At 49.6% G+C, this 27473-nt stretch overlaps 3 protein-coding genes across 6 annotated transcripts in view; 1 reads left to right on the forward strand and 2 right to left on the reverse strand.

The window, feature by feature from the left end:
* Positions 1 to 794: 794 nt before the first annotated feature.
* CCDC177 (coiled-coil domain containing 177) lies at positions 795 to 5771 on the forward strand. Its single transcript, XM_074824348.1, has one exon. The coding sequence runs from the start codon at positions 820 to 822 to the stop codon at positions 2749 to 2751; it is 1932 nt and encodes a 643-aa protein (XP_074680449.1). The 5' UTR covers positions 795 to 819; the 3' UTR covers positions 2752 to 5771.
* Positions 5772 to 17928: 12157 nt separating this feature from the next.
* LOC141922163 (uncharacterized) lies at positions 17929 to 26548 on the reverse strand. The gene is made up of 5 exons (XM_074821298.1): positions 26513 to 26548; positions 26328 to 26404; positions 19648 to 19825; positions 19439 to 19546; positions 17929 to 18743 (listed from the first exon to the last, which is right to left on the reverse strand). Exons 1-5 carry the CDS (start codon positions 26546 to 26548, stop codon positions 18465 to 18467), a joined length of 678 nt encoding a protein of 225 aa, XP_074677399.1. The 3' UTR covers positions 17929 to 18464.
* PLEKHD1 (pleckstrin homology and coiled-coil domain containing D1) overlaps positions 24625 to 27473 on the reverse strand; it is a 38030-nt gene continuing 35181 nt past the window's right edge. For all 4 annotated transcript variants that reach the window (XM_074824350.1, XM_074824352.1, XM_074824349.1 and 1 more), the window contains one exon: positions 24625 to 27140. In XM_074824350.1, coding sequence (XP_074680451.1) covers positions 26980 to 27140 — 161 coding nt within the window. In that variant the 3' untranslated portion in view covers positions 24625 to 26979. The remainder of the gene's footprint in view (positions 27141 to 27473) is intronic.

Genomic DNA, 27473 nt, shown 5'->3' on the forward strand with positions numbered 1-27473 from the left:
AGCGCAGCCTGCGGGCGGCCGCCGTGCCCGCCGCCGGCCCGGAGGTGGGGGCGCCGCGCGGGGCCCGGGGTGCCATGGAGGAGCCGCCGCCGCCGCCCGCCTGATCCCCGAGGCCGCCGGCACCAAGACAAAGCGCGGGGCTGCCCGCCGCGCCCGCCCGGTGAGTGCCGCGGGGGGCCGGGGGGGAGGTCCCCGTCCCGCATCCAGCCCTGCCTGACACCCCCGTGCACCCCCGTCCTCGTTCCCAGCCCAGACACCCCCGTCCGCCGCTCCGCCAAGCCCGGTGCACCGCCGGCATCCTCGACCGGAGCCCGGCCACCCCCCCGCCACCCAAACTCCCCCGCCGCCGGCCCAGACACACGCCGTGCACCCCCAGCACCCCCGTTCGTTGCCAAACGAGCCTGCGCCCGCTGCCCAAACGCGCCGCGGGGCGTCTGAACGCCCCCCCTGTCACCCCAAACGCCCCCGTCACCCCAGACGCCCCCACGCACACCCCCGCGCCCCCTGACGACTCCCCCATCGCACCCCCGCCCCTTGCCCGGGCACACCCCCCCCCCGACCGCCCAAACACATCCCCCCGCCCCAAAACCACCCCGCCCCAGGCACCCCCTCCACAAACTCCACCCCACGCGACCTGCCCCCTCCCTCCACAAACACGCCCCGGCTACACCCCCCCGGTGCAGCCCCACCACCCCTCTCCATCTCCTCCTGCCCGCCCTGCCCTGGCGCCTTCCCGGGGAGACAAAAGGGGTGTCGTGTCCGTTGTCCCCCCCGCCGCCCCGCTCACCTGCCGCCGCTCTCTCCCTTGCAGGCCGAGCCATGGTGGAGCCGCCGGCTGAGCCTCCCCCGCAGCCCTGCCCGGCGCCCGGGGGGGCGGCGGCAGCGGCGGCGGGGGCAGGGGCAGGGGCAGGGGCAGGGGCAGAGCCGGCCCGCCCCGGGGAGCAGTCGCCGCTGCTGCACCTGGACCTGTACAACTTCGACTGCGGGGCGGCGGAGGGCAGCCGGTACGTGCTGACCAGCCCGCGGTCGCTGGAGGCCTGCGCCCGCTGCGCTGTGCGGCCGGTGGAGCTGCTGCCGCGGGCGCTGGGGGAGCTGCTGCGGGAGGCCCCCGGCCGCTCCATGCGGGTGGCCGCCGGCCTCTACGAGGCCTACGAGCGGGAGCGCCGCCGCAAGCTGCAGCAGTGCCGGGAGGAGCGGGAGAGGATCATCCGGGAGGAGAAGAGGCGGATCCTCGCCCCCCTCGGCAGCCTGCCGCCCTCGCCCGCCTCCCGCGTCGCCCCCCGGGCTGCCGCCGCCGCCGTGCCCCGGGGCCATGGCGGAGGCAAGACCGCGGCCTCGGCGGGTGCCAAGGCCAAGAGCCACTCCCTGGACTCGCTGCAGAAGCGCCGGGAGGGCAGCTGGGGCAAGACCTCCTCCGAGTCGGGGGCCTCGTCCTCCTACAGCGGGGAGAGCCTGCGGGAGCGCGGGGGCAAGGTGGGCGGCCGGGGCCGGGGGGCAGCCGTCGCCGCCAATGGCTCCCTGCTGGGGCGCAGCTTCAGCCTGGGCGACCTCAGCCACTCACCGCAGACGGCCCAGAGGGTGGAGAGGATCGTCAGGGAGGTGAAGAAGAAGAAGGGCCTCTCGGAGGTGCCTGAGAGGGACAAGAAGATCGCGGCGCTGATGATCGCCAAGCACCAGGAGGCCAACCTCCTGCAGGAGCAGCGGCAGGCGGCACACCTGCGGTGGGACAGCCAGCGGCGCCTGGCAGAGCGGCGTAAGGAGCAGGAGGAGAAGGAGAAGCAGAAGGCCCTCCTGCAGGGCCAGCGGATGTGGGAGAGCCAGGTGGAGAAGCGTCGCGGGAGGCTGAGCCAGGAGCAGGAGGAAGCCGCCCTGCTGAAGCAGAGGCAGCGCCTGGTGTGCGAGGAGAGGTGGCGGGAGCAAGCGGAGAAGCAGGAGCGGCTGCGGAGGGAGAGGCTGGAGAGGGCCGTCCAGGAGGACAAGCAGAAGAAGCTCCATCAAGAGCACAACCTGAAGGCGAAGGAGGAGGGCAAGAAGGAGCACCGGGAGCGAGAGGAGCAGCTCCTGCAAGAGAAGCTGTCCACGGCTGCGCAGAAGAGGCTGAAGAAGGAGGTGCAGCTGCAGAAGGAGAAGAAACTGCTCAACCAAGCAGAGAAGCTGAAGCATGAAGCCTTGCTCAAGGAACTGGCCAAGCAAGAGGCAGAAGAGAAGGAAATGTTGAAAGCCTCCCTGGAGATGAGTTTGACGAAGGCTCAGGAGAACTATGAGCAGCTAGTGGAGAAAAGGAACCAGGAGCTGCGGGAGAAGGCCAGGCGGGAAGACATGCAGATCCAGAGAGCCAAACTGGCAGCAGAAAAGAAGGAAAGAGAGCAGAAGGAGCACTTGGAGGCCCTGGCTAGAGAGACAGAGAGAAAGCTCCAGCATGCTGCCCAGGTGGCCGAAGAGGTTGTCCAAGAAAAAGCCCGCAAGGTGGTCTTGAGCCGTCTGGAGAAGGAGAAAGTGCAGAAGATGAACAAGCAAAAGGTGGAACAGTACGAGGACTTACGGCGCAGGGAGATCCTCCTTTCTATAGAGAGGAAGCTGGAGAGGAGCGAGCAAATCTTCAAGGAGAAGAAGACCGTCTTAGAAAATGCCAGATCTGTCGCTCGTGCATCCTTCCATGTCCGGGAAAAGGTACGGGAGGAGACAAACACGCGCACCTTTGACAAAATGGCCTTGGAAGCAGAACTGCATGCCCACCTGAATAAGAAGTGAAAGATCTCGTCGCGGATGAGTGGGGAAACATCACCGGTTGTCCATCATAGTGCATCAGAAAGCTCCTCCGTATTAACATTTGAAAAACAGCAACAACCACCCTAATTTCTTATTTTGAGGGAGCAGGGTACCGCACAAAAACGTGGCAGCTATTTCACATACTGTTTAAAATATGGTTTTGTTCTGGGCGTGCTTTAAGGACTGACCTCAGTCATCTTTACAGAGGGGAAGCGAGTTTTTGTGTCCTCCACCCCACAAGCACACGCATTTTCTCAGAGAGAGCTGCAGAAGTCTGCTTGAAGCCTGTGAGTTACCGGTTGATTGTCTACACCGGAGCTGACCACAGCTGCACTCTTTTCAGTTGGAAATGTAGACAACAGAGACTACTGACTACTAGAGCCTACTAAGAACCAAAACCACCCCAGCTGATTCTGGCTTGAGTGACAGGCAGCTTGGTTTAAGTGACGGGACTGCATTTGCAAGGCTGCTGTACTCCCATGCTGAAGGTGAGGAGGGCTGGAGTACAGAATGCCATACGCCCCTCGCCCACTGCTGGTACTGAGCTAGAGAAGGCACAGATCAGGACTTCATAACACCATGTAAGTAGACGTTATGATCAGAGCTGGGCAGAAGGTCTTAGAAGCGCTCACAATTTCACTTTTGCTTTTTGCAACTGTTGCCCCTCCCAGGCACCCTCACCTCTCCTCCTTCTTTCAAAGTTTCTCTTACAAACGTCTGTACAATTTCTTCTTTTCTTTTGGAGGAAGGGGGAGAAGGAGAGAAGTTTGTGGGCAATCCACAAACTGAACAGGCACCCATGCAACCCACTTGTTCCTAAAGGTACAAAAATGAATGAACCTGCAGAATCTGGCCTTTGTGACAAATGTGGATCATGTAAATGGAAATCTGCAAACAGATTGCTTAGAGAAATTGCCACCCTCGGGAATTCTCAAAAGTTGAGGAGACCCTCAGCAACCTTATCCAACTTGGCCTGCCTTGAGCAGGAGGTTGGACCAGGTGTCCTCCAAAGGTCCTTGCCGTAGTTCTATGAGCTGCATACAATGAGATGTTCCCCCAGCTCTTACCATCATCTACTGAGCAGGGCAGCATTTATCTGTCCACTGGTGCTAACAGTATTGTTATATAGGGCACAAGAAAGAGTAGATGCACACAATATGGTACATTACAGATTCTCTTAGATGAGGATCATGGCTTTTTTATAACTCTAACTCAATACCGTTTGGCGGGAACTGAGTCCTTCTGCCGTTAATGCACTGGAATTCTGAAAAGCCTATCTATGCCCCATGCACAGCATTCAAGTAAGACAGTGTTCTGCTCCAGGTTTCTGCGTTTACTCTCTGTTGGGTTGGAGTTACAAACACACATCAAAGATAGGCACCTTCTGCTGTTTTTTTGTGGCTCTGGTCGGCGCCAGCTCTCTTTTCCATCATCCATGACACCGTGCTGGGTTGCTGTGCTGATGGCATCGGACCTGGAGCATAGGGGAGAAGCAGCAAGAACAGCCACGATCTTATTTCCTTGTGGATGTCTCTGACGTACAACACAGAGAAGAGAAAACCAGAAGAAGGTTGACATATGGCACAGACATGCAGTCCTGCATGCATAGATTGCTTACCAGAATTTCCCAGGAGGTGACAGCAGGTCAAAAATCTCTTAGAAAGCTTTAAGGAAGGTGTTAAATGAACAGCAACAACAGTAGACCAAGCACACGCTGGTGCCCTGCAAGGCTGGAGACATCATCCAAACAGTGTTGAAAATGAAGCAAGTAGGGATTTTCTTTGATTTTGATGGAACTTGCTCTTTTTTGAATCACGGTACAATTGGTGCTGCTGAGGGCAGGCAGCATGAAAGTAGGAATTAGGGCACCTTGAGCGATGTTTGCTCTGTCAGTCATTGGCTCGCTGTGTAACGCCAGGCAGGTCCTCAGGGGCTGGGCTTGCTCCTAGAGATATAAACAGAAGCAGAGTCAGGCTCTTGGGATTGCTGAGACTCGCAGGAAATAGCATCACTCGGCTGGGCAAAACGCTTCAAAGACTTTGGACAAATGATGCTAACAAAGCACAAAATACTATTTATTTATTTATTTATTTATTTGAGCAGTTATTAAAGTGAAACATACCCATTGGTGAAAAGCACTGATTAACACCAAAATCTAAAAACACCGGTAGCTGTGGGAAGGACAGCTGCATTACTGTTTCCAGCTAGGAGTCTGCCCCCTCATCCTCAAAACAGCAATCAGTTTGAACAGTGAATCCAATCCTGCTGCAACACTGGACAAGGTCCTTGATAAAAAAACAGCTTTCTACACGTGTTGTTTGTACCGCAGTGGTCCATGTGTGCCCTTGCAGCTGCAAAGACCTGGAAAAGAGATGCCCAGTGGCCCAAATCCAGCCTGCACAAAACTTCTGTTGCTCCCTGGCAGCACTAGAGTTGGGATAAAACTTGCAGTCACTCCAGCTCAGCCAACATTTCATCTTGTTTGTAGCCTTCAGGGCTGCAGAGAAAGCCTGCCAGCACATATGTGAGGCCTCTTGCTCCCCGCGTCATCACACTGTGGTTGAAGTTCACTGCTTGGTCTGTTTAGCAGAGGGCAAATGGGGAGAGCTGGAAAACAGCAAAAAGAAGTCAAAATGTGGTGAGCGAAGGAGCAGACACAGTCTGCTGTCTCTTAACTGGAACAGCAGTTTTTACCTAAAGGTCTACTGCAATCTACCTGAAGGCTTTGTCCAAACTTTCTCTGACGGGGCATATCCGGTGTAGACTGAGAACATTTTACAGCCCAGGAGACATGTCTTGGCCACTGACTGTAATTACACCTGGGGTCCATCTCCTGCCGCTGACTGAGTTTGACACCTTGGGGCTACAGGTGAACTAATCAAAACACACCTACATGGTTGTAATTGGATTGGCAAACTACTGTTCCTATACCATGCAGTGTGCAGCTGAAGTTTTGAATGTGCAATCCAAGAAAAAAATATTTTTTTTTCAAAAGACATTAATCTGTGTATGGAGATTTTTGTTTCTGTAGTGGTTCCAGTCCAAAGTCTGTGAAAGTCAATGGAGTTTCTAAGTCGTTTAAAATTGCGGCATGGAAAATTGAGTCAGCAAGTTGGGTGGAGACATTTCTTGGGTCTGCTTATGCATCTGTTTGAGAAGGAGTTTTACTGCTGGATTTCTGTGGGAACAGAAATTAAACCTTGGGACATATGTAAGAAGTATGGCCCTTTTAGATGAGGCTTATTGGATGTTTTTGATATTGAGCTGGAGGCCAGGGAGAACTAAAAATCAAAGCAAGCAACATGTTACCTCACAGCTCAGAAGTAGATCTCGGCTCATTTAAAGCACAGGAGAAGCTGATGACATTTGGTTAGGTCCTGCAGAAAGATAGCTTTGGTTGGTCCTCTCTGGGATTAGGAAACACATTTTAGGCTATTGCTGTATTATAATCATAAGGTTATAATAAAGACTTTGCTTCTAGGCCATTTCGGTGCATGCCGCAAAATGACCACTAGACCTTGAAATACCTGCACTTTAAAAGCCACAGAAACAAAAGGACAATTACCAGGAAACTTCTGTGACTGGTAACACATCTTAGATCCAGCTAGCATCAAATTCCCAGGTTTCAATTCCTAAACATTTGGTATCTAGCTCCAGGTTTCACGTTGGATCCCGTAGATTTAACTGGGCAACCCAAAATCTGGATCCAATGCCACTAAACTTCCAAATCTAAAGCCAAGCACTGACATGTGGATGCACCTCTAACCCACCTTGAAAACCACTGCACTGCTTGCTACTGCCCACTGACTAGGACTACTGCTAGAATTTGACCTGCTAGAAACTACTCTAAATGTTTACAGGGTTTCTGAAGTTGAAATATTGAAACATTAGGGAGAAGGACTCCAATATCATTTAAATGTTCTAAAAGGAATTACAGGACCAAATCCTGGGATTCATCTTCAGGTAAAACTCCCATCATGATATACTCATGTTTTGCATAGTGAGACAACATGAAAAAGCAGACAGTATCAGAAAGGGTTTGTCACGCTGTTGGCTATGGCAGAATAAGACAAGTAATTTCAGAGGCCCCAGAACTGTGCAGTCTGGTTTCCTTGGGCGGTTGCCCTGTGATTCTCACTTCAGTCAAACCAAGGCTGCGGGATGAGTTCATCTTGTATTAGACATCAGAGAACTCACACATGGGGAAGAAGCATTGGCTAAAGAGCAGTTTCTTTTGCCTGAGCTCTGAATGAATCTTTTGCATGTTTTGAGTGTTTGCAGACTATCCTGTTTATGTGGATTGTCTAGTTTTTAACAGCATCTGGCCTAAAGCTGGAGCCCTTCAGTGCCAGTGAGGGTGCCAACAATCTCTTCTGCGTGCTGCCTCTTCACACAGAATTCATCACTAAAACATGATCTCTCTGTCAAGGTTGAATTTGGCAGACACATTCAAAAGCTATTAAGAGGAGCAGCTGCACCACCACTAGTTAATATTTTACAAGGTATTTTTTAAACCAGTTTATAATAAATTCTTTCACCACATGGATAAGAGAGATGGGAGGATTAGATTTCTCACCTTGGTTACATACTGTGTTTCTCTTCTAATGCCTATGGAGCTCCAGGCTCATTCTGGGCTGAAATTTCTCCTGATGCCAGGGGAATTCTGTTCACTAAACAAATGCTGAATATGCAGTGCACACAGATCTGAGAGCGGACTTATTTTGGTGTGCATGTGTTTACTAAGCCAAACCTGGACAGTGAGATGCGAGAAACACAGCATTTGCATACAAAGTCCATCAACCACTAGTGTTCCAGAAGTTCCAGCCCCGGAGCCACCTCTGCTGTCATCAGGAAAGTGACTTCTTCAGGGAGGTGACATTTTCTGCTCCCTGACTGACCTCAGAGAGAGGCAGGCTGATCACATACTACCTGAGGACAGCTTTTCATCACCACCAGTTGTTACACCAAAACAAGAGATTTGCTTTCAGCTGTGGGTGTTCTTCCTCTGGTGGCAGAGACTAACATGTAATAGAATGCCATTTTGAAAGATTGTGACTTGGGGTTGGGTTGTTTTGGGGTTTTTTTGTTGTTTTTCTTCTTAAAACAGATGCAGAGAGGTATAAGGATGAGGCACAAAACTGGTCTGATGCAGCACACTGTAGGTGATGACTGTGGCTCTCTTTGCAGACCTGGGACTGTGCTGTTGTTTAGTAGAGAAGCTGCCACCTCCAGGAGAGCAGAGGTGCTCTGGAAGGGATCTGCCTGTTCTCAGATCACACAGCCTCCCTTCAAAGCATGCAAGTTTAAGCTCAATTTAATGCTTTGCTGAGTCAAGATCCCAGGGAATAAAGTTTGTTAGAATTTGACTTAGCAGTCATAGTTGTAAAAGAAGGCTGTCACAGGCAAAAAGGAAAACACCAGCTTAGCCCAGTGTCTCTGGAAATGAGCCTCATGACATTTACTTTGCAGTGCAGTACAGGCATGTTCTAATGTGAGTCGATGAAGCCCTAAGCCAACAACTTGTGGGAGTGCAGCCCCACAAACCCTTGACATGCAAGTAGCATCCACTGTAAACAGTCAGTACTGAGGCACAGTAAGAAAATCATAATGCTTCTGCTTCTAGGCAGGAGGCAGCTCTGCCCTTCTTTTTGCTGAGATGTTACTAGATGATGTTTTGAAGAGAAAACACCAGAAAAAGAAAAAAATGCAAAACTCTTCCATACCAGATACCTGGAAACACATTCTCCATTTATGCAGAGCAACAAGCACCCTGGGGAATGCCAGTGTTCAGAGCCTTCATAATGGGAAATGACCCACAACCCGCATCCCTCTTAACACTAGGGCATAAAAATTCAGCTCTAGGTCTGACTTCTTTGTCCTTAGCCCATTCTTTGAGCATGGCTCTTCACTGTGAAACATGACCTTGTTATTGTAAGATATTTTGTAAGGTGTTGTCTGAAAGGACCCAAACCATTCTCAGGCAACTTTGCACTCATCTCCTACATCCCTGCCATTCAGCAAGAAATCCCCCGCGTTACAAAACCACTCTGGCAGTAAGAAAGACCTTGTATTACAAAACCAAACTGCCAGTGCTGTTTTGTTCTTATGTGCTTTACACAGCTCCCCGCATCTAATCTCAGGACCTGGCTGTGAGGTAGTTATTGCCCCCAGCCTAAGTACAGTACGGAAAACTGAAGCAGAAAGAACTGATGTGACTTGCCTCAGGCCATGCTGGCCTCTGTGATCTAGCTGGAGCTCTCACTCACGTCCTCTCTGTTCCCCAAGCAGCCCGCTAATTAACCGCTCCTGATTGCAAGGGGAGGGTATCCCTGTGCCCCTGCTGTGGCAGCTCCTCTGACTCTTGCTCCGCAGCTGGTGCTTCATGGAGGAGGAAGGTTTGAAGCTGCCAGCCCCCAAACCTTGAAGCACTTTCAGATGGGGAGGCTGAAGGTGAGTGACACAGATGAGGCTGCGCTGCGAGCCTGGGACAGAGGCAGGGTGGGAGGAAGGTGCATTAGCAGAAATGGGCAGGAGCTACAGAGGGAAACGTTAAATGAAAGAGCAGGCATGGACTGAGAACCCTTATACCATCCTGGCTAGCTAGTATCACTTATATCTCTATGTATGAGAGCATACAATAACACTTTCTTCCAGCACATTAAAGTTAGAGGACCCAGTTCATCCCATTAGTTACCTCCCTACAACCAGCAGAGCAGCAGAGTTACTGCAGGAATGAATACAGCCTAGATATATTCGACTTTTTACTATTTATGTAAATCACAGTGGCTTGGGATAGGTTATGCTTCCAAGAGCTTGGTAAAAATTTCCTCCTCCCTGCACTGTACCTGGGCAACAGGATGGGAGGGTCACAGATCAGTTATTTTTAGTCTGGGTGACGAATTTGTCAATACCCCGTGCTGCACGCTGTGTTCCTGGGTGTTTGCAAAGCAACGTCTCTTAAACTGAGAGGAGGAGTGGCTGGCACAGGGGCACCTTGTCAGACAGCAAGCTAAACAGTGGGGAGTAAGAGATTTGGGTCTGTGTCTGTCGGATGCTACTGGGAATGTTTTGTTTTGTAAGAGAGTGATGGGAAAATTTCTTCTCTTTTTTAATCACCTCCAAAGTAAGCTGTGCTATTTTTGACAATTTTTTAATGATTTATAAGAGATGGGAAAATAAATGAGAAAGAGAGCGCTCACAGATGTGTAGGTAAAACAGAAAGACATTTTTCTTTCTCTCCTGGAAAAAGCCCTGACCATTATGCCAGCAGATGAGAGTCTTAAGTGCCAAGTTGCATGCATTTTGTTAGACCTTAGGAAGGGGGCCACTCTGTTCACAAGCTTTGCTACGTGTGCACCTGTCTCATGTGCATGCTGAACAAGACGGGCTTCATGTTTACCTCCCAGTAACAGCTGTTTCTTCAGACATCAAGGAAAAGGTGAGATCCATGAAGAGAAAGGTAGTATTTTCACTGTAGAGGGACCACTACACAGCCTTCCTGGGTGGACTCAGCCTGCGTCTGACATGCAGCCCAACGGAGAAGTGACACTTTGCTCTCATCACGGGATTTCTGCAGCCCTCACCCGGATGCTGTCTAGGAGCCTCTGCACCATTTTCAGCTCCCACCAGATTCAAGCTGTCCTCATTTCCTGGCCAGTTTGGTCCTGTGGCTCCTGCTCCCCTTGCCTGCAGCTAGGTACCTGGGGAGCCAACCACAGGGTGCAGCCCAGTCTCCACTTGTCTGTAGAGGCTTCAAGCCAACTAATTTGTCCTGGATTTCCTTAAATTGAGGTGTACCTGTGCGTGAGCAACTACAGGAACTGTCTGAATCTGGGCTTTGGGTGATGTAGATTGAAAACCTATAGAAGAACTAGGATGTTGCCACGTAGCAAAGGGGTGTTACTGTTTGGTTTTTAAATAGCAGCACCACTGCTAATTTGCTTCCCTGGCATTGTTTTCCCAGACAGTGAACCACAAATTGGGCGAGCACTAGCAGCCCAGAAGAAGTGACTAGGCGTTTGCCCTCCATGCTCAGACCGGTGCTTGGCATGGGAAGTGGTGCCCCTTCTTGCATGAGGGGGGAGCTTTCCTTTCTGCAGTCATCATTGCCTGTGCTTGGAGGACAGGCTGGCACCCTGTTTAAGATACATCCACCCTGCCACCACCATGATGACTGCCAGTGAGGTGTGGATACAACCAGACCAGTGTTAAACACACCAGCTCAGTCCCACTAGCAGTGTAACTGTAGCTGTGCAGAGCCTAGGATGGGCTAACTGGTCCAGTATTCTCCAGTTTCTCCTTATGGGCTTTTCAACCCATCCTGAGTTCTACTGGTAAATTCATAATTAGCTTATACAGGCCTGCATGACCTGTCACGACAGGAATTTTAGACATACCTTAAGAGCTCTGAGTCATGACACTGCTTTTTCTGCTAGCAGTTTCACCTACTGCTGCGCAGGAGGAAGTAAGGCCAGGGAGGATTGTTTCAGTAAACCAGAGCTGACCTGCCAGCTCTCAGAAAATGCTAGGCAGGTAGACAAGCCAAGGGATCCTTCAGGGCTTTATGCAACACTAAAGCACCTGACATCTTAGCTTTGCATGGTAGCTGTCACTCCAACTCACATCTCTGGTGCTGCGAGTCCTAATATTTTCCAGGCAGAAGACACTCTGTCTTTCTGTGATTCCTACAACATTTCAAAGAATCTTCACACACCTCCTTGCACAGTCAGATATTTTAATGCATTTTTTTTATGGCTCCATCAGAAAAATGTGGAAGTAGGGATCCCTGAAGGCAGTGATGTTCACACCCAGACCTACTGGCCTCTCTAAGTGTCCCTGATCAGACTACACTGTGCTGCTCCGTAGATTTCATGCAGCTCGTGAAGTCTCTGGGAACCTGCAGATCCCTCCCTGCAAAGATACTGTACTATAATGCAGATGCCACATGATGCAGTCACAGCCTGTAGGTCCCCAGATGCACAGAAAATTTACTGTAAGCTACCAGAGGAATTTCTGCAGAGTCTCCTGGAATCCACAGAGGTCCTTTCTGTCCGTCCTGATGCCAGAGCTGTATAAACTCCCATGCTGTACAGTATCCACTGACCTAGCAATACTGTCTGAATCCTCTCCATGACAACACACTGCAATGTCCTCAGGTACAGGGAGGCATCCTGCAAGCAGGCAAGGCTGGCCAGGGTGTCAACGTATCAGATGTATAATTTTAGGATAAGTCTTTTCTATGGAGAAGTTGGAGGCACAAATGCAAAGGGACAAAATGTCTTCCCAGAGGAAAGGAAAGCATTGCTGAACATGAGAGAGAAGAAAGAAATGGCAAAATGGGAGATTTAAATAACCTTCAAATTATAGGAGACACAGTTTATAGCTCTCATGGCCAAACAGCTCCTTTCACACAACGTCTTGGATACTCTCAGGGAATGAAGAATGGTGGAAGGTACTTAGGACCACAGTTAAGAAAAGAGTGATGTTTTCCAACAAGCATTGGGGTTGGCTGGAAAGCTGAGTGGAGAAACATGGAAAAGCTGTTCTAGCCATCTCCAACAATGATGGCTCTCACACCACTACAGCAAAGATACATGTCTTGGAGAAGCCAGCTCCATGGAGCTCAATATAAGCACATGGAAGACTTAAATGAACAGACAACATAATGAAAATAGGACTGGGACCCTACATGAGAGTCATGATGAATTTTGAATTTTTTAAGGTCTCCTTCCTGTTGAAGGCTCCTCCCTTACAGTAGCAGAGAAATGTCTTCTGGAACACCCCAGCCTGGTGGCTTCCTCCTCCCCAGGCCTGCATGGGTGCTGCTCCAGGGGGCTGGCAGGCAGCCCCCCATGATGTTAGGAGGGAGATGGAGCTAACTTGCCACCCTTTGGGCTCTGGGGCAGCACCCAAGGGTGCCCCAGGGGGCTTCTGCAAAGCAGAGGGTGTTGAGGAGCATTTCTCTTATGTTTGAATGGGAGCTGGCACTAAAAGCATTTTACTGTGTGTCAGTGCTAGGATCAGGAGGATGAGCTGCAAAAGAGATGCCTAGCTCAAGAGCACAGGATGAGGAAGTGCATCACTGCTAATGATTGTTTTAATTCTGCTTTTGATTTTTTTTTTTCCTTCAAGACCAAATTTAATGTCAAACTGCCAGGGATTGGTAGAGACCCACGACATGCCCATAGTCCATTTCTCATTAGGGAACCAGAGAACTGGCTGGCAATATCACAGAAAGGCCAGATCAATGCACAGCTTTATTTGTGAGCAGCCGTTTCGATTCAGTCACCAGACTGCGGCTCTGGGCCTGGGTTCATGCCCGGTAAGGTCAGTTGCCCGACAGCAAGCACATGGTGACAACTAGCACATTCCTGTGTCCTAACAGAGGTGACACCACAGCCAAAGGAAACCTGAGGCTGGGACTGTTTCCAAGGAGGGCAGGGACCTTCTGAAAGGGAAAAGCCAGATTAAAGGGGAATGATAATCCTCAACTATGCAGTGACAGCATGGGAAGAGAGGATTGCTCAAAAAAAAATGGGTTCTGCCTCAAGAAAAATAGTGTTTCACTGCTGGCAGGCTGGATCTGGGCTCATGTCCTTCTCCTTCTCTGTCAGGGGCAAGAAGCAGACTCTCAGCAGAAAGGAGGGGACAGCAGGCTGGCTGGGAGGATGAAACATCCTAGATCAGACCTTGTCAGTCAAAGCTCTCACTCTGATTTCACTTGCAGAGATGACCCTAAATATAACCGGGGGGACTGGGCTTCAACCCTTGATGACTTGTACAACCCCAAAACCTGATCATGCATCCACACTCTGATGCCTTTGCTGCACTTGTTGGACATTAAGGCAGGCTTGTGGGGCTTTCCAGCATGCCAGCCGGATGCTTTGCAGCCATATCCCAACCACAACTTTAAAGCAGCAGGAAAGGTTGTATCTCATCCTTCCCCAGCTCAAGTTAGCAGGATTAGTTGGTTATTCAGGAGTCCCTTCCCCCATCGACAGAGTGGAGGAAAAATAATCATAAACCTTTTTATATATGCCAGCTAGCAGACAGGATCAATACGCAAAGGGACTCCCTGATTTCTAACATGCTAAGCCCTCAGACGACTGCGGTTTTTTTGCACCATATGGCTCTATCACTTGATAAAATAGTGCCCTAAATATGATGGTTGTTTTCCACTCTGCCACCAAATTAACTCAGGAGGATGGGCATATACAGCCACATTTTATGCACTGTTGCCACTGTTTCTGAGGTCTCCAGAACTATCATCAGCTGCTGTATTTTTGCAGCCCCTCCTGCCCCCTGCCCCCCCCCCCCCCCTCCACGGGACCAGCTACGAATGGGATTAAAAATGGCATGTTATCTACTGCAGTGGCTTAATCACTAAGCAAAGCACTCAGCCCCTGACCACAAGGTCAAGGAATTATTTTCCTGACAGATAACACAGCCAGAGCTTGGAATGAAATGAGGAGCTGAACTGTCATTGCAAGCCCACAGGCCATGGCTTTATTGCTGTTTCTGTGAGAGTAACACTACTAAGATGCTATGAAAGTGCAGTGTGACTTTTCCCACTTGCCCTAAGATGCCTCTTGGTGGCAGGGGAAGATAAACACAGGAAAAACGGTATTCAGCTTTGTGCACACATGTCCCCCTCCCATAAATACCCGCTATGCCAAACCTATCCCTCTGAGAGCAGAAGGTTTTGATGGTTAGATATATTTGGCACCGTGTACTAAAGAGAGAACATTACGCAGGAAGAGCTTTTAATAGACTGTGAAGAACTAACCGAGCACTAAGTCTGGGCCAGGAAAGAACTGACCTCGGGGGAAACACATATATCTAGAAATAAGGTTTCAGAGGGCATAGGACCTATGCATTAGTTTCAGCAGAAGGTGGGAAGTCCTGTTCCCATGTAAGTTAGCCCACTGGGGCAGAGCTGCAGGGCCTACCAGTCCCACAGCTCACAGGGGCAGCCCCTCTGGGCCGTGAGAGCACAGCTGAAAGCATCAGTGAAAAAACTCTTCATTCGAGATTTAAATATAAGGAGTCCAGGTCTGCTGCCACCGTAAAAGGGTGAGGAGAACTCCTGACACAGAGAGCTACAAAACCAGGTTCTTACTAGAGACTAACACCGGGTGTCAGCTCACGCAGCTTTGCCGTGAACGCCTCTGGACCTTCTGTGCACATCCAGGTAGGATGAGCCACGGTCACCTGCCTGGTGGCTGCCCAAGATCAGCCCCCTCTCATGGATGGGGAAGGCGTAAACTGAGATTACAGAAAAAGGCTGAGAAGATGAGGCTCTTTACACAAAGCTGGGTGATACAAATAGCTCCCAGCTCCCCAGGTGACTCCTTTGAGGTCACGTATATGACAGTAATTGCAGAGGAGGAACCCTCATCTCTCCACTTCAGCCAAGAGGCCAGGTCCCTAAGACTCCGGTTGAAATTACAAATGCACTACATCTTCTTTGTCATGCCTTTCAAAAGCAACATTTTCCCCACCTCCCTCAGTACATCTCGCCTTTTGCAGTCCAGTTGCTCCTTAAAGACCATGGTTATTATGATTTGTCTGTGACATACCCACATCCTGCCAAATCTGTGTGCCTTACCTGTGAACAGCAAGGGCCACCCTGCAGCCAGAGGCACTGCTCTCCTCCGTCTTCCCACAAAGAGATGCTTCCTGCAGCGCTGGTGTGGGATGCAAGAGAAGCAGCTCCCACCTCAAGGTACAAGATTAGCCCAGAGCCTGCTTGGCAAATTCCACTGTTTTTCAGCTATAAATCAAAATAAAAATGTTTTTATTACATTCAGCTCTGAAACATGAAGGGTCAGATCGTCTTTGAGATCTCTGTGTTAAGCTTGGTGAACAGAGGTCACGACTGTGGGGAGGTGGGAGAGACTGAGCAACTGCCAACTCTTCATTTTCTTAGGAAAGCAAGATAGATGGGCAGGTTGATAAGCTGAAGCTTTTTGAGCTTAATGCATTGTGTCCAAAGAGCACGTGTCCCCCCCAGAGGGGCTCACTGAGGTTACATGCATGCTGTTCATCCTCCTGGGGCAGGGCACAGATGTCGGTGCCCTTTCCACACACTCACCTCCAACAGCACAGCAGAGACACAGAGCTATTTAAACAAACTACAAGCAGGACTGGCAGGTGGAATAAGTAACCTGCCTGCCCTGCAAGGGGCCTGGGTGAGCTAGCTGCAAATAATGGTCCTTTTTCCCATCTCTTATCTCAGGAGAAGATGACAGAATGCCACAGTGCTTCATGTGGAAAATGGAGCGCTAATAAAGCTTTGGGTTTTCCACTCGGCTGCTGCTCCTCAGCAACTCTCCCTTTCCCACCTGCATTTCTCTGCACTTTTGGGGAAATCTGACATTACATATATTTCTATATTGTTCTTAATTAGGAAAAATATCCCTCACTCCATTAAGTGTCTCTCAAGAGCAGAGATGGGGGGATCTTGCATTTTGAGAGCTGACTGGCTTGCAGCCTGCCAGGGGCCCTGTCTCCTCAGCATCCCTTCTATGGCTGCTGTCCTGCAGCCCCAGGATCTGCAGCTACCACAACCCAAGTCTCAAAGCCACTTTGGCCATAGCAGAAAGCTGGACAACCCCTTCCTGAAACCACATCTCAGTGCCGGAGCACAGATGTGCAAGGGACCCTTTTAACCACATGGCAATCAAGCACTGCTCTACCTGTCCTTTGTGTGCTTCTCTCCACAGGGATGCTGCTGCAGGCTGCGGCTGGGTATGTACCCCGGAGCTTGTTCTGGCCAGGTTACAAGCTGCTCCCCAGGAAGGGCAATGGCTACACAAGTTCACCAGGTCAGCTGGGAGATGGCATGAGCTGCCTTCTCCTCTCACAAAACTCCAGCCTGGCACCTCTGCTTGGACTAGTTTTCCCAGTTCACTGAGCTTCACCTTTTCCCTACAGGTAGACTTTACTCATGACTTCTCTACATCTCCACCATGCTCCAGCTGACAGCATGGCCACCAAGAACAGGATCATCTCTTCCAGAGGATTGACTGGCCCCCAGCATCCAAAGGCTACAGCAACTAGTCTGGATAACTGTACATCTTCCTGAAAAAAATGGTCCATATATGTTTAGATACAAACAACCCTTGGCAAATGTACATAACTAAATACAACCCCTCCAGCAGTGAGTGTGAGGAGCCTGGGCCAGTCACTGCTTTCCTTCTTTTCCTTATTAGTGGTGCCAGCTCCATGAAAAATGGTGTGGCCTGAAGATCCTTCTTGCTGTGTGAGACAGTCTGCCTCACCAAGCACCTCGGTTCCTCTCCTTCCCGTTGCTCCGGCACTGCCAGCTGGGCTTGACAGGTTTCCCTTGGGGACCCCTCTGCCTTCCAGCTCTCCATGCACAGCCAAGCCGCAGAGACCTGCCAGCCCACGTGCTTCCCAGCTGGCTACTGCTCCTGAACACCTCCTGGAGGGTCCGTGATGGGGTGTGTTTAGGTGTGTGTCAGTCCAGGCAGCCTTAACACAGGTGGGGAAATCCCCAGTAAGTGCCAGAGATGACGTGTTGCGGATCCTATTCCCAAGCCTTCCTCACCATAGATTAGAATAACATCAAAATTCACCCAGTGGTAAGTAGGTGAAGTGTACTCATCTGTGGCAGACAGGATAAGACATTAGAGGCCGTAGTAGTCTTTCCTAACCTTAAGCTTTTCAATAAATCTCTGAAGATTAAGGAGAAGGAGATTCCATAAAATCTGATTTGTCTTTGGTGCATCTCTCCATCCAAAGATGAGTACCCACATCCTGCTTTTGTATAATTCACATTTCTCCACACACAACCTCCAGAAAGTGAGCTAAATTCATGACCTTACTAGTATAATTAGCATCCATAATGTGGCAGGCTATGGTATCGGGGCTGTAGGGATGGCAAATACTGACCCATTTCTCTTTAGAAGGAAGGCCGGATTCATTTTGTGTTACCTTGGGAACTCACACCCTACCATGGCAAACATCACATGGTCAGGCAGAGAAAAAGCAGAATATAGTCCTGTCTGCCCTCCTGTCTCCTGACCTTATACAACACGTCTTCCTTCCTCCATAATTGATGTCTCCTGATGCAGAAGCAGCCACAGCTTCTGTTTCTCTGGCTATCCCATTACAGCAGTAATAAGTGCAAGCCAATTATTTGGTAAAACAATTCAAATTTATTCAGTGCCTTAAAGCAGGAAATCTTTCTTTATATCACCACCTCTTCCTTGCTCCACTGCAGCTACAGGAACTCAGCAGCTCCCTCCCTTCATCTTCCCCACAAGCCCACTGTTTGGGACACACACACCACCTCCTCCAACGAAACAGTTACTTGTTTTCTTTTCCATGACATTCAGAGGCACTTAAAACATCACCAACGCATCTAAGAGGGATGTGTTTCCAGGGCTCTTAGGATATAGTTGTATTTTGTTAAATCATGCGGCTAGGAAAACGTTGAGGAAATTTCTGGCATGCCAGCTGTCTGACCTGGCTTATTTACGTGATGCTAGCACTAGGAAATGTGCTAGTTTTATAGCCCTCACGATTTGAGACTATTTATCCAGCGAAAGGCAGCAGCAAGGAAAACCTGTGCTAGCCCCGAGCCTCATGCCCCAGCCCCAGGCCTGGGACAGGCTACTTGCCCTCTGCACTGGCATCGCTCTGCCCACAGGAGCTGCCACCACCAACCCTCATCCAGGGGAGCTGGAAAGGTGCTGAGCTGCATGTCTTGAGCTGGTCGCTGAAAGACTCAGAAAAACTGAGGCCACGGTTGACCTGGTTGCTGCAGGATGGAAGAGCAGAAAGTCCCAACAGGCCGTTGTCCTTGCCAGGGCTGTTTGCCCACATGCAGCTTTATCTGTGGGTCTGGAAATGGCAGCTACAGCAGACACACAGCCTCCAGGGTGACCTTCAGTTATCATGCATACCACGTTTCCCCTAAAGGTAAAACTTTCCGGTGTGCTCTCTGCCTATGAGGAAAGAAAATCAGGGGGAAAATCAAATTATTCTCAGGTAAAACAAGAAAATTTTTTAAAATATCTCATTACGAAATATTTCTTTTGATAGATGACATATATTTGAGATATGCATTTAATACACATCATCTTTTTATGTGTGTGTATACATATATATGCATGTGTGTGCACATATGCATGTATATGTGTGTGAACATATGGTGGGGGAGAGGTGGGTCAGATTCAGTGCTCGTTAGCAGCTTGCAAGGGGTGCATGACACCAGCTGACTCACTGAAGTACAGGCCCTCTGAGATTCCCAGTGAAGGCTCAGACTGGTTTGGTGGAGGCACTGGTTCCTCAGCCTGCCCCTTGCCTCTGCAAAACACACTTGGACAGGACCTGGTGCTCAGACCCCGAAAGAGCCCGTGCTGGAGGGTGGGAGGCAAGGGGGGGACCAGGCACCTCCCTGCCCACCTTTTGCCCCCTCAGGGCTTGGCCCAAAGCCCGATGTGAGGTGGGCTGTGAAGCAGGGAAGGGAGGTGCCTGGCTAACAGCCCAGGGTGTTCACTGCCCATCTCTGTGCATTTTCTGCATGAAATGCTCAAGTCTGAACGACTTTGTGAGTCACATGAATAATATTATCTAGACAGAAAGCCAGGGTTATGAAAAAGTCATGAGCAGCTACAATCGTCTGCAGGCCACGTCTCACCTCCTTTGCACTCTCCAGGGGAAGCGGCTCCCCAGCTCCACCACGGCAGGGTGGGCTCCCACCACTCCCGGGCGCCGTGGAGCCTGCTGGGGTGATGCTAATTTCCACCTCGGGAAGACAGGCACAATTAGCCAAAGAAGAACAAACAGAAAGCTGAGGGAGCAGGCTGGAGGGGAGGGTTGGGAGAAGCCAGCTTGCCCTTTGCATACCTGCTTGGAGCTGGGCAGAGCTGGATGGGCAGGGAGGGAAAGGATGTTCCTCATGTAAAACAGTATTTGTTTGCTAACTTTGTGATCCTCTTCAAGTACAGACAGGACCAAAACTCCTGGACAGGGAATGCACCAGAACCAAGGCCCAGAAACATCTTTTAAGTCTGCTTCCTTCTCTCTGAACAAGGAAAAGAAGATTATCAGGATGCTTTAGTCCTTTGCAGGGTGCTACCCACAATAGCTGTTCTTTGCTTCCCTGCTAGCTCTGCTCTTTCCTTCCAATTTTCCTGGAAAACAACTGTTCCCCCTTCCCCGTCTCTCCTGTTCTGGTCTGGGAATGAAGCAGAGCCCACATGCAGGTCTTCCGAGAGCCAGCCTCTAGATCCTCCCTGCACTGCACTTCGCAGAAAAAACGGGTGCATATAGCAGAGCTCTAGAGGGGCAGGGACAGGCAGATGCTCTTCTGCCTTCAGGAAGTGGATGGGATAGCTCCCACACCTGCTCTCAATGGCCTTTCCTAAGGCTGGCTCATTAAATCCCCTCCTTCCATGCTGCCTGATGGATGCTCGCTGGCAGAGGTCTGCCCTGGTGTGCCGGCAGTGGGGAGGCTGGGATGCAGGAGCAGCTCAGGCAGTGAGCATAGGGCTCTCCGCTTCTGGGTGCCAGCACAGAGCTGCCAGCTGAGCCCACTTGCAAGGAGAAGCCAAAGGCTCCCACGACACTGAACCCCTGTGAGTTTAGCCCGGAGTGGTGTCATGCACGTCCTTTGCTGCATACAGGTCTGAGGGTGCTCATTGGAGCCACAGCCACCACCACTACTTCTGAGCAAGGTTGTTACTCAACTGCAGTTGGTCACAGCTGGAGGGATTTCCTGTGTAGTGAGTAGCCACCAAACCTAATCCCATGCCAGCACCAGCAGCCAGCCACAAGCTAAAAGGAGAACATGAACTTAGTGGACATGTTCTCTTCTAGCTCCTTCAGCATCAGCCAAAGCAAGGGACTAAAACATCTCCTTCTCCAAACAAACTCATTTTCCCTTACTTCAGGCTGGCTTCAAATTTCAAATACAGTGTGTCCTGCTACTTCTCCTCATCCGAGCTTGGCACATGTGATAAGCACACTTATTTTACCCATCTATGGTATCTTTGAATGGCTGGGAATTTTCTGTCCTCGTTTTGGAGCCCACGTTCCCCCTACATAGCGGGGAAAGCCAGCTCTGCCTGCGCATTGCTTCTCTTAATCTAAAAATAAGTTCCACGTTAAACCACACCTGCTCTGTATTTGTGTGCAGGGAGAAACTACAAGAGAAATTTAGAAGCAGGAGCAGAAAGAGAATGAGAGTGCCTGGCTTCACTGTTATTCTCTGCATCTTTTCATGGGTTAGAGCATCTGTCTCAAGAGACATGATCAGAGAGGGATCTGGAGGGCTGCTGTTCCAGGCTAGAGGAGTTTCTGAACATCCAAATCCACTGAGAGTTGCAGGAATTTCCAGCCTCTTCCAGTCAACATTTAGATACCCAAAACCTTTCCAGCACCAAAAGACTGACTTCTGCCCCCCTAAGCAGCCACTGCATGCACACAGCTACCCACAAAGGAGAACAGCCATAAGCCGCATCCCTGCATCACTCAGCTGGGCCATGCCAGTGCAAGCTTGGCTGTGTTTACTCACAGTGTCTTGCTCAGCAGCAGTAAGTTGGGGAGAGGAAAAGAGGGCCTTAGCTGCAGACCCCTTTCCTCTGAGCACCTGGGACTGGACTCCAGCTGGGACCTGAGGTGGTTCTTGCTTAATGAGAAATAGGACAGCTATCTTTCTCTTGCTGAGATGCACTTGCCATAGCATACGCTTTTTTTTGTTTTTTAAACACACCAACCCACTATCAGCAGTGCTCTAGTTTTTAATCACATCTGCTGCACTCCTACCTTTCAATCTCATTCCTGGTGAAGCCTCCTCACCTTCTCACCTGCAGCAAGCACAAGTATTGTGCCTCCAGTAGAATCAGGAAAGGAAAGGAGAAATTAAACAGTGGCTATTCCTAAGTGAGTTACAATCCATTCTCTCTGACAATCTTTGCAGTAAACCCGCTCCTCTATCTTGCTACAAAAGCCACAGCATTCCCACCTTCTTGCCATGTCATTTTAATTATTCTCACAGCCTCGCATGCTGCTGAGATGAGTGCGCCTAAGAGCACGCCCTACCTCTGTCACCCAGGGTCCTTGTGAACCGTCCCAAAGACAGAGCTCTGCCATACGTGCTACTGCCCTGTTTGTGGCTGTGCTTTCAGCAGTGACTCTAACACAAGCCTCCAGCCATACTTCCATCAAGGCTGAGAGCGTCAGCACCTTTTTTGAGCAGGGCCTAATCCCACTGCAGTACGTCAGTTTTCCTGCACCCATCATAAACAGCTCAAGCCCCCCTTATTAAAATGGAGATGTTAAAATTATTTACTCCTATTTTGCAGAGCTTGGAACAACATCAAAAAACCAACAAAACATGGAACCTGTTTTTCTCATGCCGGAGGAGCAGAGGCTGGTATCTCCTGGAGGCAGCTGCTGACATATGGAGGAAAACAGGAGCTCTCTCCTGCCCCCAGAATTAATGATGAAGAAACTGGTGGGGGCAGCAGCTCTAGGAAAGGACTGGTTCCTCTGTTCTTGGATGGTTTCCACAGAAAGGTTTGAGGCAGGGGTGCAGTCAAGAAGAACTCAAGGGTAAGCAGGGTTCATTTATTATTTTAAGCAGTGCAAAGTTTGCACTTTTCATAATACAGCTAAATAAGAACACATGACTGCCAAGTTATTTATTGCAACACCTCTGAGTTAGCAAAAGGTGCCTTTGCTACCCCCACAAAATGGCCTTTATAATTTTTCTTCCTGTGAAGTGCCAGATCTGCCAACGTGGAAAAAAAAAAGTGCTGTTGATTTCAGCACTACAGCATATCTAGCACTTACCATGGCAAAAAGGAGCAGAAAGGACTCACAGACCTGATTGTCAGTTGGATCTTTCTCCATTTTGGCTTTAGAGTTAACCCTGCAGTAAGAAGTAAACGTTACTTAATATAGAAGAAGGGCTGTTATCTCAGTGCGCAGAAGGGCACTGCAGGTTGTTCAACAAACCATGTGTAGTTGCTGAGGTCGTGGTCCCAGCTGGCCCTGCTGATGGTGACTGTCACTCTGACAAGCCACCTCAGACCCAGCTCTCAGGTGACTGACTACAGCCAATTCCTCTGGCTTGGTCATTTCTCCCATTCATAGCCACAGTCAAACTAGATGGATAAGAAATTGTGCATGGACTAGGTGAAAAACTGCAGAATTGTCCTTGTGACAAGTGCATCAGGTGAAAGATGCTAAAAATAATAGCATCCTTCACAGTCACGCCAGCACGAAGGAGCACGCAAGCCTCAGGACCTGCCTGAAACTAAGCCTCAGACAAAACTTTTAGAGCATGGCCACCTTCCTGGGAGCAAACTTCTCCTTACTAGACACAGCCATCTTCTGTCCCTCTAGCAACCACAAAAAAGTGACTGCATTGAAAAGCCTTCAAAACAGATTATTTCTGTGAAAAACTATCATCTTATTTCCTAAGAGGTACACCAAAGTTACCCTAATGTCCTAAGCGGAAAGCCTGCCTACCATCTTGAGCTAAAAAAGCGCCATACTCTGTAGCTGAAAATTGCTACCAGCCTGTGTCACTTGTGTGCCGTGCACAGCAATACATAACACGCACCAGCAACCATTTATCCTTTATTATTGACTTCTGACCCCGAGGGCAGTTTCCATTTCTTGTCCACTTTCTCTGCTTTAGAAGCAGCACATATTGGAGGCAGCGGGGCTGGCACTGCCTGCCTTTCTCTGCCATTTACTTCTGTGCAAGAGCAAAGCCTTGGGGCAGTGAGCACCAGGGGAGCTGCCAAAGCCCTCTCCTTCAGCAGGAGCCACTCTTCTACACCAGGGACTGAAACAGCCTGGAGGCTTCGTGCGGGGGATGAAATTAATCATTGACCTTAGCAGGAGCCACTGTTCACACTGCAAAAAGTAGGCAAGACAATGCAGAGGAGAATCAGCAAGCTTCATGTTTGGCAGTGTCTGCAAATGAAACCATATTTTAAAATGTCTCTGAAGGGCACAAGAGGGAAAGTCTTCAGAGGGAAGAGAAGTTCTCGGATGATAGCCAGAAGGTGGAGGTGGTGGAAGAATTGCCACAGGCTTTTCAGAGCCAGTCTAGCTGTTCTGCAAACTCTGAAGAGAAATCTTAGAGGTGCAAACCATCCTATATCTTCTCCTATCCTCAGACATCAGGGAACAATTTAGGGAACTCTCCTCAGTGGAGGGAGTTCTCATCTTATTCCCAGTTTTCCCAGTAGGACAAAGGGATCTGACCCAGGATTACTAGTGGAGGTTATTTGAACAGAGGTGGGTTGCTCCCTAAGCTATCTTCCTGTTACTGAGTTGCATTAGAAATACACAGGTAACATTGAAATCAGTAATTCTGTGTCCTTTCAAACAGAATAAGGAGACAGTCACTTAGATAAGATGCTATGGTGCATAGACCCAGCTCTGTGCTGACTCTGCCAGGGAGCTTACAGGGTAGTAGATTCCTCCACAGAACTAGTATCTGCAGCAAGGAACGACTGGTGGCAGGCACCTTCCCGCAGGTGGCTTAGGGCATGCCTTGCTCGTTACACAAAGCTGCTCACTGGCTTCAGGTAAGCAAGTGGGAGATTTCTTTAGATTTGATACATCCTGGCTTTAACTTCATACACATTTTAAAAGTGGAAGTGGGTAGCAAGGGTAAAAACATTTTACATATAGCCAGTCCTTTTGAGAGGTGATGGTAAGCACATAACACAACAAGTTGGTGAAGCAGAGGAAGCGCACTGGCAGTAAATGAGCATGTCACAATGATTTGTCTCAACTCCTGCAGAGGCAATTTAACATCATTTCAGTGACAGCATCTGAAGAACACACAGGAATTCACTCTAGTGTCAGCGTAACTTTTATTTATTTATTGCTGTCAATATGCACAGTAAAGGAAGAGCCTATGTGGCTACCCCCTGAGCACAATACTTCTGTAAAGTCTGCTATTGTGGCTTTTGATGGTACTAGATCAAAGGTGCTGCATTCACAAGCCACAGGGTGATTTTCCTAACTGCCTGAATTACAGATACATTCCCTGGCTGTCCTTTTTTCTGTCCCTTCCAGCATCACACAATATAGACCTTGTAACTGGAAAATAACCAGAAGTGATGTGAGGACATTGTAAAGGGGAAAACCAGCTCTGTATTGCTTTCTCACAGCCCTTCAGCCTTGTAGGAGCAAGAATTCATTTGTGGCTTTCTAGCATGCAAACACAAGCGGGAAAAACGCAGAAGGATCAGGTATGCTAAGGAGGGATGCAAATTCTCTCTTCCTGTTGCATTACCTGTCATCACAAAAATGTCAGCCTTCAGTGCTGGACCCCCGGATTGTATAAAACCTCCCATTGCCTGGCAGAAGGATACTGGTCAGTAACTGCCTGAAATGGAAAGTACAGGCTGTGCCTTCAATGCTTTTCCTCTGGTCATACCAGAGTGACTCCCCTCCAGGATCATCATGCCCTCCCAGTATGCTTCTCCACCCAGCGTCAACACCTGTCCTCTGACTGGCAAGCCAGGGTTCCCTTCCCACCCTCATCCCTGACTTCTCCCTAGAAACAGCACTGAATTGGTAGGGAATGACTGAGGCAGCCAGAAGTCTGGGACTGGACAGTGTCACAGTCTGCAAGGGACAGAGAAGCAGCTCCCCAGTGTCACTGGACATATGCAATACCCGGGGGTATTGATGAGGGGTACAGCCCTGAAAGCCCCAGTAAATCTGCACTTAAGACCCCCTGAGCCCTAACTGTACCTCTGCTGCTAACTTCATTCACCTTTGTATTGTTTATTCCTTTGTTTCCCAATTTATACCACAGGGATAACAGTGTCACTCAGTGTGCTTATCGTGCTCTGTAAGCACCAGGCAGCGCTATTACTATAACATGGGTAACTATTCGCCAGCTGCTTGCTTAAAATCGGTGGGAGAAGCTGCAAGGTTTCCACAACAAAGTGTTTCTTCTCCTGTAATGTACAAGATGATCACATGCTGGGCAAATCCTTCCCTGCAGTAACCACATGGTGAGCGCTTGGGAGGGGACAGAGGCCAGCCAGAAGCCCACCTCTGAATAGGCTGTCTACAGCACCTCTCCCAGTCCAGCCTTGACTTGACAGAGGTCCCAGTTTGACCAAGATAGCCTGGACTGCAATTAAGAGAACTGGTAGAGAGCAGTACAAAGCCTTGAACACAGGCTATTGACTGCAGCACATACAAGAGATTACTTTCTGCACCTTCACAGTCCTGACAGCTTGCTGCTGACAATGTTTAATTCTACAGGTGGCAGTGGGTTTTGTTGCTGGACACTCCTCACCCACCTGTCCTCCAGCTTGTTTTACAGAGGTGATGAGGAAGCCACCAGAGCAGAGTCAAAGACTCTGAATCAGCCCATAGATAACACCTTCTGCAGTACATAGCTCTGCTCCTCCTTCTGGCAATGACACAGCCAGATGTCCCAATGCAAAAAAAAAATGCAAAGGTGGCCCCAGGATGTTCTGCCCACAGTCAGCACAATGCAACCCTCCCTCCAACTTGCATCAATGCCACCAAGTTACCTATAAGCTCTTCTCTGCACATGATCCTCCTTGGAGTCAAATCCATAGCATCCTTGGGTTGTCTTCACCTTGTGTTGCTACCATTTGCTTGAAATGATGTAACACCAAGAGTTGCCCTGTGTTTGATATTATTGCCTGTGCTTGGGAGGCTGGGACTGCTGCGGTCTTCAGGAAATGTGCCCCACCGAAGTGCTGACTGGCTGGGGGATGCAGCGAGCCATTTCCTCGAGGGGATCAGGCAGAACAGGGTAAGCTGTGTCCAGCTGGGGAGGTTACACTAGCTGGAGCATAGGCTGATCAAGGGCTTTCTCAGAAGCACTTGTGTTTGGCAGACAGACTAGACTGGAAAGGAAAGAAGAGGCACTTCCTAAGCTACGGTCTGTGGTTTACTTTAACACTGACCATGGTATCTCAGCAAAACGTGGCTTAACGTAAGCAGCTGAAGCAAACAGATCTGGAGTGATCAGCAGAGAAGGTCTGCCAGGCTACAGGGAGCATTCAAACTAAAGCAAAGCCACTAACTGAGGGAATTGCCTACTCATAACTTTCCCTCACTTTCCCCACCAAAAGGCAAATCTCCCTAGCACCCAATGGTGTAACTTTTGCGGAGCTGAATGGCAAGTTGCTATCAGAAGCCCCCTCCCAACAAGAGTCACTTTTCATCCCCTGAAGCAGAATCCTTTTGCGACCTCATGATTTGATAGAGAGTTTCCCTGAATCGCTGGTCCCGGCTCAGTCTTTTGGCTGCTTCTTTCAGCTCTTCAATGTTTTCAGCTTCTGCGTGTGAGAAGATGAAGGACTGGGACTGCTTCACTGAAACGAGAGCAGCACAGAAGGATCAGTGCTATCCATCAGGGACACAAACTGAAGACAAAGCTTCACTAGAGCACATGAACCATGCGATCAACAGGACTGAGAGCCTGGCAAGGGGTAAAAGCTAACCATTGCACTCTAACAGCTTCACCTTACTGTTTTCAGAAGAAAAATGCTGACAGCATGGAGACATGCTTTTCTTATTTACAGCTGCCTCTGATTTAGGTTTCTACATAGAACCTAATCTAACCTTGCAGTTAGCCACTCTGAGCACTGGATTGGATTAGATAATGTTCAGGTGTCCCTTCCCAACCTAACTCAGTCTATGATTAA

Source organism: Strix aluco, chromosome 4, assembly GCF_031877795.1.
Source record: "Strix aluco isolate bStrAlu1 chromosome 4, bStrAlu1.hap1, whole genome shotgun sequence".
NCBI lineage: Eukaryota > Metazoa > Chordata > Aves > Strigiformes > Strigidae > Strix > Strix aluco.

Bases quoted from the DNA above. Each gene is read 5' to 3' on its own strand.
- CCDC177 (XM_074824348.1), top strand. From the start codon at position 820: ATGGTGGAGCCGCCGGCTGAGCCTCCCCCGCAGCCCTGCCCGGCGCCC.
- LOC141922163 (XM_074821298.1), bottom strand. From the start codon at position 26,548: ATGGCTCGCTGCATCCCCCAGCCAGTCAGCACTTCG. The intron at 19,826-26,327 runs GTAACTTGGTGG...TTCCTTGTTCAG, and splicing joins GTGCAGAGAAGAGCTTATAG to AGAGAAGGAAGCAGACTTAA. The intron at 19,547-19,647 runs GTATGCAAAGGG...TGTCTTCCCGAG, and splicing joins CTCTGCCCAGCTCCAAGCAG to GTGGAAATTAGCATCACCCC.